The sequence below is a fragment of the Leptosomus discolor genome, chromosome 2 (genome assembly GCF_034619465.1).
Source record: "Leptosomus discolor isolate bLepDis1 chromosome 2, bLepDis1.hap2, whole genome shotgun sequence".
Taxonomy (NCBI): domain Eukaryota; kingdom Metazoa; phylum Chordata; class Aves; order Leptosomiformes; family Leptosomidae; genus Leptosomus; species Leptosomus discolor.
The window spans coordinates 92351957-92366527 of NC_141392.1; the positions used below are offsets into that span (position 1 = coordinate 92351957).

General features: G+C 40.6%; 1 protein-coding gene across 1 annotated transcript; it reads left to right on the top strand.

The window, feature by feature from the left end:
- The first annotated feature begins 332 nt into the window (after nt 1-332).
- CDC50A (cell division cycle 50 P4-ATPase accessory subunit A) lies at nt 333-13757 on the top strand. Its single transcript, XM_086461460.1, has 7 exons — nt 333-602; nt 6188-6304; nt 6949-7056; nt 8117-8204; nt 8672-8815; nt 10518-10724; nt 11651-13757. Exons 1-7 carry the CDS (start codon nt 333-335, stop codon nt 11842-11844), a joined length of 1128 nt encoding a protein of 375 aa, XP_086317586.1. The 3' UTR covers nt 11845-13757.
- The last annotated feature ends 814 nt before the right edge of the window (nt 13758-14571 follow it).

The window sequence follows — 14571 nt, forward strand, 5'->3', positions numbered from 1 at the left end:
CCCGGGCCGGCGGAAGCAGGCGAGGCGCGCAGGCACAGTTCGTCCTCCCCAGCACTCGTGCGCCCCGCTTCTGCGCATGCGCAGTTCGTCGCGGCCGTCCGCTCGCCACCGGGAAAGGTGGGGCGTGGCCAGGGGTGCGCGTCATCAGCCCTGCGCCTTGCGGCGCTCCTTCGGCGCGCTCCCGCCGTCTGTTTTCTGCTGAGGCCGAGCGCGCAGGCGCGGTGGCCTCCGGTCACGTGTCGGGCGGCGGGCACCGTGACGTGGGGGTTGCTGGTGTCGCCGGCGGCGCCGGTAGCAGCGCGCGGCGCTGGGCGGCGGGGCGGTCGGTCGCCATGGCGGTGAACTACAGCGCCAAGGAGGAGGCGGACGGTCACCCCTCGGGCGGCGTCGGGGTGCCAGGTGGCGGGGCGGTGGGCGGCGGCGGCGGGGCCGTGAAGACCCGCAAGCCCGATAACACGGCGTTCAAGCAGCAGCGGCTGCCGGCCTGGCAGCCCATCCTGACGGCGGGCACGGTGCTGCCGGCCTTCTTCATCATCGGCCTCATCTTCATCCCCATCGGCATCGGCATCTTCGTCACCTCCAACAACATCCGCGAGTACGAGGTACGCGGGGGGCGGGGCGCTCCGGCTCCTCCCGCCGGGGGGCGGCGGCCGGTGGGTGCCTGGGCCTGGCCCTGCGCCCGGGCGGGGTGGGGGTGCGGGAGCCCCCGGGGGCGCGGGGCCGGGCCGGGTGAGCGGGGTGGGGGGCGGCCGGCCCGTAGGCGGCCTGCGCCTCGTTGCGAAACCTGCCGGCGGCTCTTCCTGCCGGTGCTCGGCGGGAGGTAGGGGTGGCTTACGGGGTGTCTGCGATGAACCGACACCTCGCCCTGGCTTGTTGCGATTCGGTTTAGCGTCTGCACACCTTCACGAACCATCCGTTAATCACCCCGAGTAGGCACTGAGCTCACGGAGTATCCTTCGCGTAGATGGCAGCCCTCCCGCCCGCCTTGCCAGCGCTCCTGAGCCAACTTCCAGGGCGCCCCCGTGCAAGTTTTGTTCTCGGTGCGGGAAGTACGTGCGTTGTCCTTGGGGTAGCTTGTGGCAATGGGTTATGTATCTTTAAACGTTCCGAAGTAATTGTAGTTTCAGGGCAAACTGTGTGGTGAATATATTGCTGTAATTCTTCCGTACAGTCATGTTTTAACATTTTTAGATGCTTTCTGGGAGACCAGGGTGTCCCGAGTAAAGTTAGACACAAAGATCGAAGAGTGTGGCTTTTCCTTATTATATTTACAAAACCCGAGTTGTTTACGTCTGATAATTAACTACACCACTGCTGTGAAAAGTTGCTGAGTGTTAACTGAAAACTAAACTGTATGTCAGAGTTAGGTCCATTTAATAACAGAATCACTTTGTGTTGTAAGGTAACAACCCAAAGGGCTTAGGGGCAACCTTGAAAAGCAAATTGACGGCTATGGTTAGTTTCAGTGAGCTGGTGCGACCCAGATTGGTTGTAGCAAAAAAAAATATGTAGTTCTTTGTTGGCTTGCTATATTGCAGAGTATGAATTTTTGTGGATCAAATCATTCTAGTTATTAAAGTAAGCTGTCGCTTTCAAATAAGTAGTGTTCAAGACAGTGGCTTGTCCAGTGGTAGCAATGTGGCAATGAATCCCAACTGACTAAAGAAATCCTGAGGCAGACAGTGAATGGTATCGTATTTTCATATTTCTGTTAAAATGCAAACAATGTTATAATAAAAACAATATAAGGTTCACTTTCCTTTTATGTGAAGAACTAAAATTCCAGTTGAGGTGAAAAGCAGAAGTGGAAAAAAAAAAAACCCACAAAGCTGAAGTGTATTTTACAGTGTCCAAATGTTGTATAGAACTGTATTTTTGAAAAGCAATTGCTTCCTGTGTCAAGGTTTGAGGGTATGCAGAACATCTGAAAATTGAAACAGGTGCTTCAGAGAACATTGCCAAGTTGTCATGGGCAGGTAGACTTTTAAATTGTCATGGTATAGTCACGTTTAAGGTAAATACAATCACATGTTTTCAACAGGACACTCAATGGAGAGAAGTAAATAAGATATCTGTGCTAACTTCTGACTTTTTTTTTGACAATTGCATTTGAAATAGCCATTTCTACAGTAAAGCAATACAAAGTCTTAGATAGTTATGATTGTAAGGTAAATATAATTGGATAAATATATCTCCTTTTTTTAATTATGACTGGATCTGTGTTGATCTATAGGGACAGGAAATGCATCAAGAGTTTCATGAGTCCAAAAATGTAAGCAACTTCTTGTGCCTATATTGCTGCTGGATGGTTGTACAGAATGTTTATATACTGTTGTTGTTTGGCAGCTCAGTCGTGTACTGCTAAGTTCCAGTAGGAGACAAAAACTAGGTGTTCCCACCTAATGTGCAGTATGAAAATCCCTAGGTGAGCTGGAAGTATGACTGATGCTCCCCTACGTGATCAGATTGCATATATAAAGCAGTAGTAGCCATTTATGTTTGGAAACCAGCAGGTGCTGGCCTTCCACCCTTTCTAGTTTCAAGATATTCAGGATTGGAAAGGGTTTAGTTGGTTTGTTTGTTTTACTGCGTGGGTTCGCTCATGTATCATCCACCTCATGTGAAGCTCTCCCAAGTTGGGTCGCTAGGCTTTCGTGAGGACAGGAGGGAGAGTTCTTGACCTCTGAGGGTATGATCAGACTGTTGGGGTGTGCAGGGAAGGGTGGGGAAACTTGGTTTCTGATCTCTGATCCTCGTGTGTGTTTTGTCAAGTGTTGCAATGCAGAAATTCTGAGTGAGGTTATCATTCTAAAGGCAGCTGAATTTTGGAAAAAAAAAAAAGCTTAAGTCAAAAAAGGCTTTACAGTTGCAGCAACGAAACGTAGATGAAGTATTTTACAGACCAACTTTTGGGCTCTGAGCACCAGTGAGGGATGCAGTTTAAGACACTGCTGTCACCTATATGCTTAGGTGAGATATGGCCCTGCTTCACATGTGGGCTTTTGTTAGTAACCTCCAAATGTTATTCACCAATAGCTGTAAATTTAACTCTGGGAGACAAGACATCTAGAAGGTAGGTGCAGTGACTAAGCTCTTTTAAAAGTGTAATCAGGGGAGGAAGCAGAGGTAGTTATTTACACCCACCTCTTAGACAATAGCATACTTGTTAAGTGTGTGTGTGTGTATCTGCATACACATATATAGCTGCCTGTAAACTTGGTGTATTGGAATTGAATGGGATGTATGATTTATGACCCTGGAATACCTATTTATGTACAGTTCAAATCACCCTTTCCTGGACCTAGGTGCTGCAGCCTTTAGTATCTCTGTGAACAGTGCTGTTCTCATACAGGTACAAGGACTGAGCAGCAAAATGTAGCTTTTCCATTTATTTCCTTTGTAAGCTCTTTTGAATTCAAATGTGGAAGATTTCTAACAGTTTAGGTGTACTAGAATTATAGGAGTTTTGTCTTGGTTTTTCTCTAGCATTTTCTCTGCTGTTTCAAAGGGTATAAACAGCCATTTTTCTTTGGTCTATCATGAAAATAGTTCATTTGGGTGGAAAGTGAAAGTCAGCTGTGTAAATGTGCCTTTTTGCCCTGTTACTAAAGGGTGAGAGAGTTCTTCATTTCCTGATTATTTTTTTTTCTTAGAATGGATAAGAAGCATTGAGAGAGCATATTAATATGTGATAAAAATTGAGGCATATCAAAAACGCTAATTGTGTAGGAAAGAGATCTTCATGCTGTGATGGCTGCTGTGAAATCCATACTTGTAGTTAAAAAGCTGGATAGACTTTCAGGCATGACTGGAATGAAGAACTGAAAGAAAGTTGATTACTGTTGTGTACAACTTCAGTGTTGGGTGCAGTTCCAGTAGCCCCATCTCAAAAAATGGTACAAAACTTAATAAAACCTACAGAGAGGGATAACAAAGAGGGCTAGAGTCATGGGACGCCTTTTATACAAGAAGTGGCCAAGCAGAGTAGGATAAATACGTGACCGCATATGAAGTCTACAAAGTCATAAATGGTTTGGAGAACATGTATATGCAGTAGTTATGTTATTTCTATACTGTAAACATGTAAATCAACTGAGAAAGATGTCAACAGCCCGAAAAGCCATTGTTGCTGGGTAAATTGGATATATCCGATGTCCTTAGATCAGGGGTTGTTGGGAAGAGCTCATTTCGGTGTGGGTTTGTCATACTCAGCTACTGGCTGATCCCTAGAGACAGAATGTTGGGTCAGGTGAGTTCCTGCCATGGACCCTGAAGTCAGTCCTTCAGTTCTCAAAGTCCTGGTTTTGTTATTTTGTCAAGAGATGAAGACAGATACCTCTTTCCCTTTGAATAAGCTCTCTGTTGAATGTAAATGTGGATGCAGGAAAAAAACAACACTTGTGTTGGCGGTTACTGTACGGGAAGGCTCTTGGGTGGCCTTGAAGCTGATGGTGGTCAAAAGCATGGTTCTGTTTCAGTATACATCAATTTCATGCTCCACAGAATTTAGTCAATTGTGGTTTTTTAAAAGTGAAGTCTTTATATCTTTTGCAACCTTGGAATCTTTGAGTTTGTTCTTGATCTAAAATTTCTCCACACACTGGAGAACCAGCTCAGGATATGGAGGTTTAAGTTCTTTCAAAAGGAAATGCTTGCTTAAGCTTACTTTAGCAGGAAAAAAACCCCACTGAGTTAGCCTTGAACAAATGAGATGCATGTTTGTTGAGAGCAGCGGTGGTCTGTCCGTCAGCTGTAGCTGAACAGAGCTACTAGGACTCCTGCAGCAGAGCTATTTCTAGATCAGCATAAACTCAATATCTTGTTCAGAGAAGGAAGCAAAGACTATGTGATCCTCTTTCTCTCTGCCAGCTAATAGCTTCTGAAGCTGACTCGTTTCAGCTAGGCTCGTTAGCGTGTAGGTCTCATTTGTCAGAAATCTGGCAGCAGAGCAGATGCTAATAAAAGTGCTGAGGGAAGGGTTGCAGCTTAATAGATATCGAAGAAATTGCAGGAAGAGAGGCTTTGAGGAAGATGTGGAGGAAAATAGGCTTCAGTTGTTACCTGAACCTTGAAACTGCATGTTTGTTTCAGCTAACCTTAATACAGGTATTAGCACAGATCATAAAGCACTCTTAATTCTTGATAATGCATTTCACTACAAGCGTCAATTAGGGCAAACGATTGGCAGCAGCCTTTCATTAAACTATGTAGGTGTTCCAGTTTAAATGATACTGCTGTTAAACAGTTTCTTGCCATAACTTGGTATATGGTTGCACCAATCTGGGTCTAAATTCTAAATAAGTTCATCGTAAGTCTAGAAATACGTAGTTTATAGGCAGATGGAAGCTTTCTCTTGCTAGCCTTGGAGCTAGCCAGCTGAGCCCAAGTTAATTATTTCCTGCCATTCACACACTGCGGCTATACATGAGAGAGCTAATGTGGTCAGGCAGCTTCAGTTTGCTTGGGCCGTAGGGCGAGCTTATGGCTGCTAAGGATGTTGTGCACACTGCCCAGGTAGCCTGTATGTACAGATTTCAAATACTGGCTTTTTTTGTGCTACACTATTCAAGACAGATAATATTGTATAAGCCAGATTAACACTGATCATCTTTCTTGTCCATCTACTTGTATTTTACCATTTCTGGCAAAATAGTATTAGTGTTTTCATCTTCCTATTTTAGGACAGTTTTTGGGCATTAAGTGATTTTTTTTTTTTTTTAATCTTCTGACTAATTACATGGCTAAAAATGATCAGCAAAGGCAGTTTGCTAATGCAAACCTTTTTTGTTAAATATCTAGACTTTTGAAAAATTAACCTCTCTGGAAAGCATGTAAAAGCTCTGACTTGCTTGTCGTATAGTGTCTGTGTGTAAACATCATGTTGCCTGGAGTATCTGCTGTTTGATGTGTGTTTTTTGTTTAGTTTGGTTTTGGTTTTTTGTTTTCCCCCAGCAGTAATAGCCTGCCTCAGTGTTAAAGTCGTTTGAGGCTGAAATTGAGCATATAGACAGAATCACAAAATCGTTTAGGTTGGAAGGGACCTCTTGAGATCATCAAATAAGCTTTGAATGGGCTTTTGGTGTTGAGGTGTAATAAGATTGCAAAATAAATGCCACAAACTCCCTGACTTATTAGGCATTTTTCTTTAGTCTCCCATTGTAAATTAATGGCTTTTTTTCTGTTATAGATTGACTATACAGGAACAGAGCCTTCTAGTCCGTGCAACAAATGTTTAAATGTGTCCTGGGACAGCACGCCACCTTGTACTTGCACCATCAATTTCACACTGGAACATTCATTTGAGGTATGCTACCCTGTATGCAAAGTGAAATTACCACAGTTTATATGGTTTGTTTCATAATCAATAGGAAAGCTGTATCACTTATGGGGTTTTTTGTTGGTTTTTTTTTTGGTGGATTTTTTCCCCCTGTTCTAAAGGAATATTTCTAGTTTTCCTGTTAACTTGGATCTGGTTTTTTGTGCCTTTTCAGTAGCAAGGATGATATGCCTCTGTTTATCTGGAAATGTACAACATTAAATGGAATGCTTGTGTTTTACACATTAGATTTACTGTATGTGTCGTACAGCTGGTGAGTAGCTCAGCTATTCCTGCATGATTTGCAAAAACTGAGTTCAACAAGAATTGGAAATACCAGATAAGTGTTTTCTGACAAATTGGAGGCAAATCGTGAGGCTTATGTGCTTAACATCAGACAAGATAGGTGTTGGGAGCAGTGCTGGTAAATATCATTCTGATAGTTTATGGCATGTTTGGCTTCAGGACACCAGCTTATGTTAGGATGCTACTCTTGTGTACTCAAGTGTGAAGAAAGGATTGAGGCTTCTACTTCATGAATGTTGCTGTAAAGTAAACACAGAGTTTAAAAGGTTAAAACTTAAGCTTTGTGTGAATGAAAAACCCCTCTTGCCCCATCTTGCTTCTTGTAGAGCAATGTATTCATGTATTACGGACTTTCCAACTTCTATCAAAACCATCGTCGTTATGTGAAATCTCGAGATGACAGCCAACTAAATGGAGACAACAGTTCACTACTTGTAGGTATTTGTGCTTGGATTTTAACAAGCAACTAACTTCTGACTGTTGCATAAATCACCACATAAGAGTATTCAGTTTAATAATAATGAGGTAGTAGAATTTTTGCATAACAGGAGACGGCTGTAAGGAATTAATATTTTGTTTACGGAAAATAACTGTATAAAATATTGTAAAATTTCATGTCAGTCACTTCATTAAGCAGACAGCAATGCGGTACTTCAGTAATTTCTCAAATTTTAATAGTTTTAAACTGTCTTGTTATCTTCAGTCAATAGTATTTATCTGTATCCAGTCTGTCTGAAGTTTTTGTTTTCAGGATGAAATAATATTTGGTTACTTGGCACGTGGTTTGGAGATTGCAGCTAAATGCATCCATTTTTGTAGACGCTGGTTCAATATTGAAGATCAGCGATATTGGAAAATATCAGTACTTTGTATTCTGTTCAAGGCACTGTAATGTTTAGGACCAGACCTCTCCTTTTCCTAATTTTTATGAGGAGTGGGAATGCAGTTGGGTTTCTGCTCCAGCAAGAATGATTCTCTGTTTTACCTGTAAGCTTTAAAGAAGGGAGGCTACATCTGATGAGGCTGACACGGGGGGGGGGGGGGGCCTTTTTCTGCCTGCATTTTTGGCATGCTGCTGGACTGTTTGCAACCTTTTGCATCTTATGTTATGCTTGGCTTCTTACTATAGTCTTTATTCTCTATAACACTGATGCAAACTTAAAACCCTTTAATAAAAGAATATTTGAGTACTTCATATTGGAAAACTGTTTCTATTAAAAAATAAAAGAAAAAGCTTCAACAAAAAGCCTTCTTGTTAATATGACTGTGATGGGATTCTGACTTTAATGTTTTAGATTTTATACCTGCTTGTAAAAGAAAAATCAGTCATGCTAACTAGTATTGAATGTTGAAGTTACTGTAAATAACCTGACTTGTGAAAAGATTATTTTGTGGTACATTTAGGATTTGCACATTATTGAGGTACTGTGGTAAAAAACAAGTTGGATAAACTAGCGCTGACTCATCTGTCTCTTTTTTCTTTCTAACTATCAGAATCCAAGTAAGGAGTGTGAGCCTTACCGCACAAATGAGGACAAACCCATTGCTCCTTGTGGAGCTATTGCCAACAGTATGTTTAATGGTATGGTAACACTTTTACGTTATCACTTTGATGTTTTTGTGATCTAGTGTATGTTTTGTGTTGTCTTGCAAATTATTCTGAGTAAAGACATCGTGGCTCTTTTGTTTTGAATTAACACATTTTCATTGTTCCGAATAAAATAAATACCTTGTACTGCTGTTGCTTTTTTCAAAATTGCTATGGGGATTAATTTAATCTGATAGTTTACAAAGGATGGAAATACCTGTTGTGAGGAGCTGTTGCTGCTGCGGAGTAGAAACAAAGATAACCATATATGGATAATACGCTGCTATCTAATATACTTTGATTTTTACAGAACAGTTCATGATTGTGGCAGGCAGGTAATAAATGCCTTGTCCATTTTTTTCGTTTTGTTTCTCCTGGAGGTAATTGTTTCACTGCCTATCAGTATCATCTGTCTAATGAAAGTTTCTTCCGCTGGTTTTCTAATTTGATTTTCTCTTTAGATACCTTGGAATTATACCGCATTGATAATGACACAAGGACTCCTATTACTTTGATTAAAAAAGGCATTGCATGGTGGACGGATAAAAATGTAAAGTTCAGGAATCCTACAGGAGATGGAAATAACTTAACTGCGCTTTTCCAAGGTAAAAAAAAAAAAAGCGAAGTTTTAAGAATAATGAAACGCTTCAAACGCATTTTGATTCCGGGGAGTTTTACCTCACTGACAACATTTTACTGAATGTGCTAATTAAAGATACTGTGGCACTCTGAAGAAAGCCAAGCTAAGGACTACTCTGCTATCTAAAAAGTTTGTCTTTAAATAATGAAAGCTGCAAGTATCATATGAAAGAGTTCTGGTTTTACTGTAATAATTCTTTTTTTTTTTTCTTTAATTTCTGATTATTTTTTTTTCCACCTTGAACGCTGAGAAAAGCTGAATATATGCACTGCTGTTGTGGTTTAACCCCAGGTGGCAACTAAGCACCATACAGCTGCTCACTAATTGTGCCCCTGCCCAGTGGGATGAAGGGGAGAATCAGAATGGTAAAAGTAGAAAACTTGAGGGTTAAGATAAAGATGGTTTAATAATTAAAAAAAAAAAAAAGTAAGGGAAAAAGACATAAACAACAAAGAGAGGATAATAAAACCCAAGAAAGACAAGTTATCCAAAAGAAAACAATTGCTCACCACCAGCTGAGTCCCTGAGCAATGCCGGCCCCTGCCTGCCTCTGCCTGCCCGGTTTTATTACTGAACACGATGTCACAGGGTGGGGAGTATCCCTGGGGTCACCTGTCCCAGCTGCATCCCCTGCCAGCCCCGTGTGCACCCCCAGCCTACTGTCTGGCAGGGCAGTGTGAGAAGCAGAAAAGGCCTTGAGGCTGTGTGAGCACTGCTCAGCAATAAGTAAAACATCAGTGTGTTGTCAACACTGTCTGCATCGCCCATCCAAAACATAGCAGGGTACAAGCTACTGAGAAGAAATGTAACTCTATCCCAGCCAAAACCAGTACAAGTGCTATAATGCTTGGCTTTAACTCGAAAAGACATCTGCAGGTGTTTAATCCAACTTTTCATGTGGTTTTCATTTAGATGTTTCTGCTGCTCAATTGTGCAGTTTTTTAGAAAACTTACTCTTTTTTTGTGATTAGAAGTGATTGATGTCTCTTATTTGTTAGGTTAAATACAGTTTGGTAAATCACAGTTTTCTTTGGCTACTAATATCTGAAAATAATCTTCCTCAGGGCTCTAAGGTAGGTGTGTGTGTGTTTATGCAAGGTATATAATTTCAGGTTTAACCTGATGTGGGTTTCTTGCTTAGTCACAGCCAAATGACATGTTACCAGTATGATGCTACCCTTGGAAAAGCAGATATCGTACCCTAATATAGTGTAGAATTGTATTTCCGATAAAACTAGCAAAAGCATTAGTATGGCATCATCTAAAATACTGTACATAACTTTATTTGCTCATGGTCCAGGAAGTGGTAGTCAAACTCCAACGAGTGAGCAGAGGAGCTATCATTGTAATGGAGAACGCTCTCGCTAAGTAATGTTTTGAGACCAGACTTCCTGGCTGTATAAATAGGGGAGGCAAATTTGTTTAAACAAATGGACAGCGCTGTCATGGGAATAAATGGATACGTGCCACTATTTAAGCTGCAAAATAAAAAGTTCTTAAAGAGCCCAGTGTCTTGCAATAGTAGTGAGCCAGCCTGTCTGTTCATACTGTTTAGAAGTTAGTATGTGTTTTTTATTAATACTGGAATGAGTTTTGATGAGCCAGTGTGTTACTTCTTAGTCCTGTATTTGAAACACTTTATTGTTACTATTTTTGTTTAATCCTAGGCACAACAAAACCTGTGAACTGGCCCAAGCCAGTGTATATGCTGGACTCAGAGCCTGACAACAACGGCTTTATCAATGAAGACTTCATTGTGTGGATGCGTACTGCTGCTCTGCCCACATTTCGCAAGCTGTATCGTCTCATTGAAAGGAAGAATAACTTGCAGCCTACCTTGCAGGCTGGAAAATATTCTTTGGATATTGCATACAGTATCCTTTGAAAAACTGTTCATAGTGGCTGAGGGCCTTAGCTGGATCACACGGGCCTGTATTTGTGCAAGTTCAAATTGAACAAGCCTTTTTTATTACAGTCTCATAACCAAAGATGGTGTTGAGCTGTGGTTGAAAACTGGTAGTGAGAATTGTGTAGGATATTGACATCTACCTCTGTGCAAGTTTTTATCGAATTAGAAGCTTCATAGTGAGAGGGAGATCGGGTTGCTTGGGTGCTGTAAAGGAATTGAGAGAAGCGTAGGAAAAAGGAAAGAACAGAGGTAGTTGGTAGCCTAGAAATTTGAGAACCCTTAACTTCTTCAAGGTGTAATGACAATATGTAATCAAGGACAGACTGACTTTGGAGGTCAGAAAAATGCCAGAGCCATGGATCAGGTGGAGGTTTGTCATGCTATTTTGGACAAACTAAAGAGTAGGTAGAAGTGCAGGAGACTAGAGGAGGAGGGTTGTCACAGTTACCAAATTCTTCAAATTTGAAAGCCCTTAATGAACTTTTTTTAATAGATACTGCAGTATTTTCCTTTCTGCAAAACTGTGGGGAGTCTGTATAAAACGGAGTGAACATAAAGAAAAATTTTGTACTAAAATATATTTAAGAGTTAAAATTTAATTTCCCTCATTATATTGAAGCTGCTTTCCAAAACCCATAAAATTCTGCATTTACTCTTCCCTTAAAAAGGGGTTAACATCTTCTAACAGGGCACTTTTCTTGGAGTAGCTGATGGTGCTCAGATTAGTCTTAGCCTAAAAGAACAGCTGAATGTTTCAGATTTGCACTTACTAACTGCTGCCTTTGAATATTGGATTTGGAACCCAAGTGAAATGACCCAAAATTTTAATGTGCCTGAGCATATAAAGCTAGATTTGGAAATGTGCTTCTTGTTTTCCTAAATGTTTTTCAGATTATCCTGTACACAGTTTTGATGGACGAAAAAGAATGATCCTAAGCACCATCTCGTGGATGGGAGGCAAAAATCCCTTTCTGGGAATTGCTTACATCACTGTTGGGTCCATTTGCTTCTTCTTAGGAGTTGTATTGCTGATCATCCATCACAAATATGGAAATCGAAACACTAGTGCAGACATTCCCAATTAATCTTGCATTCTGAAAACAAACATACTGCATGTGCATCAAGGCCAGTCCAGAATGGACCCAGTTTTTGAAAGACAAATCTCTGCTTCTGTCACTTCTGAGACTGGGTGCATAATTTTTATCTAAAGCTCCCCTTTCCCATACTGTGGATTAACTCTCGAATATGACGGGTGTACAATTAGCTATATTGATTGTATCTCTGCCTATGTCAGAAACACTTTTTCTGATACTTGCCTCTAACTGGGCAGGCCACATGATGCATATAGCTCCTGTTCCCTTGATGCATCTGCTGCTTCTTCACGTGCTGTGTAATGTTGGTATGATTCAGTACATACAAGTTATGTGCAGAAAGACTGTTATAAGATGCTGTAAATTGTTAATGTTGCGGAATTCAGGTGTCAGTGCTGTTGAAAGGAAAAGTCAAGTCTTAAATGTTTTTTTTTTTTTTTCCCATTTACTGTCTTGTGTGCATGGGCTCTTGACATTTCTTGCTGAGATTTTAATATATTTATATAAGTTGTTAAATATTTTTCCTGTGTCCTACCCACGTCTGTTAACGTTAAATCCTTTAAGTGCTGTGTAAATTTCAGCACTCTGGATTCTTTGTATATTTACAATATATGTGCCTGGCCAGTAAACTAGCATCCTATGAAGATACCAGAAAACCTACTTGTTGATTATCTGCGTGAGTCCCTTTTAAAGATTGTTCTAAATGGGGAAATGTTTGTTGCAGGTAGAATCTGTGCTTTTTTTTTCTAGTTTTCTTTGCTTTAAGTCATATCCAGTACTAGTTTACCTGTTGTGTTTGCTGGTTTTGCTTGTTGTGAGCAGCTCCAAGCATTAATCAAGAAGAACCTAAAATGTTTTTTCCGTTCACACATTTGGGTGAATTCGTTTTACTGGAGGAGTTTCCTAATTTTCTTAAGGCATATGTATTCTGAGCAGGCTTTCTTGTAAAGGAGTTGTCATATACTTTCTCCTTATTTGGAGTGAACACCACATTAATTTTTTTTGCGGTGTTAAGATAGTAAGCAATAGAAGTTCAAAAGTTCAGATGGCAGTAGCCTCTTTGACTGAAATACAGGTTGAGCTTGCTGTGAAACCTAGCTGAAGTATTGCAGTTACAAGCAATGTGCAGGTTAGTGTCTTAAATTACAAAAAGGTTCTCTTTTAGTTTAATTAAAAGTTAACTGTAACCTGTAAAATACTACTTTTTGTTGACTTTTTTTTTTAGATTATGCACAGAAATTGTAATGTATATGGTGGAGATCACTTTATATGCAACTAGCTTGATAAAGTATTGAGTATATTAAAAAAGACCTAATAAATCCTGCAAACCATTTAATAAGAGATTTTATTTTGTTCTTGAACATACATGTATTCATCTGGATGAAAAGAGGTATTCTCATGAAGTATGAATGCAGTTTAAGTGAGTTGTATTTCTGGGATCGCGTATTTGTTACAAAAAGTCGTTTATTCGTGGTCCAATAGCTTAATCCATAGCCAGCTTTAAAGAACACAGTTTATCACTCACACATGACCGTTTTTACTGAACTATTTGCGTAATCTTTTTAAGCTAGCAGTTTCAGTGTGTACGACTGTATAAACTATGGAACGAGACAGTGTTTCCAGTGTGCTAGCTGCCTGTAACTCCGTATAATAATTTGTTTGCATAGTATAGCGTGGCAGCACAGAGCTTTTAAATGGTCCAAAGACTTTAAGATTTTATTTACGGTGTTTTATCTGTTGCTGGAATTATAGAATAAGGGTATGTACCTTTGTATGTTGCAAGGCAGAAAACTCGTACAAAATGTTAAATGGCTTTCATCTGTGGAGTAGCTGCTAGTCCAAAGTACAGTAAGCAAGTAAGGGCATGTCTCCCAATTACTGGTTATTAAAATATTTTGATTTTTAAACTTTGTGTTTGTCACTTGAAATGCAAATATATTCTGCTTCATTCATAATCCTTATCTTATTCCAGGTAGGAAATGCTGCTTTTTGGGCTATGTTCAAAATTAAACTATTTTTCTATTGTTACCTTAAATTTTTTTTCAATACCTTACCTTTTTTTCCTACTTAACTATAGCTGTCAGTGCTTCTTTAATCTTCTTATTGATGAGAATTGCTGTCTGGTTTTTGTTACAATTAAGTTTTTTCTCTGAGAGCCTGTAGCAGTAAATACTTGTCAAGCCATATGCCTGATGGACAGTGTGCCTGTGGACCTTAAAATAGTAGGTCAAATTTGTAAACTCTTTCTTCACTCGTGCTCGTTTGTCTTGATGCCATATTGATAACTATGGACATCCTTGGATTTTGTATTTCATACAGGTTGCCCATATGTCACGTGTTCAAAGATGAAACCACGGCGTCCCTGTCTGACACGTCAGAGCAGTGTCACTGTCCTCATGTTCAGTGTCATGTGTTGAGTTTGGATTTGACCACCTGTGACCTGGTTCTTCAGGGGCATCCTTCACAGGTGTTTCCTTGGCAGGGCTCAGGAAGTACAAAGAGCAATGCCTCTGCTTTCCGAGTGTCAGTTAGGCGCTTTCCAAGTCTTCACCCAACTGAGGCAGTGCCCAAAGCCTGAGTGGCTGTGAGCTTTCTGGAGGCTGCTGTTGCTACGAGGGTCTGCTTCTGAACGACTCTTTCCTGGAGACAGTAATTTGGGAAACTAGGATACGTCTCTGTGTAATCCAAGAGCTCTCCGAACAAGTTCTCTTCTGTAAGACT

What these genes read in the sequence shown, in the direction of transcription:
- CDC50A (XM_086461460.1), top strand. Translation starts at nt 333, where the DNA reads ATGGCGGTGAACTACAGCGCCAAGGAGGAGGCGGACGGTCACCCCTCG. An exon ending in GAGACAACAGTTCACTACTT is followed by an intron (nt 7,057 to 8,116) that starts GTAGGTATTTGT and finishes TCTAACTATCAG; the next exon opens with AATCCAAGTAAGGAGTGTGA. An exon ending in TGCCAACAGTATGTTTAATG is followed by an intron (nt 8,205 to 8,671) that starts GTATGGTAACAC and finishes TTTTCTCTTTAG; the next exon opens with ATACCTTGGAATTATACCGC.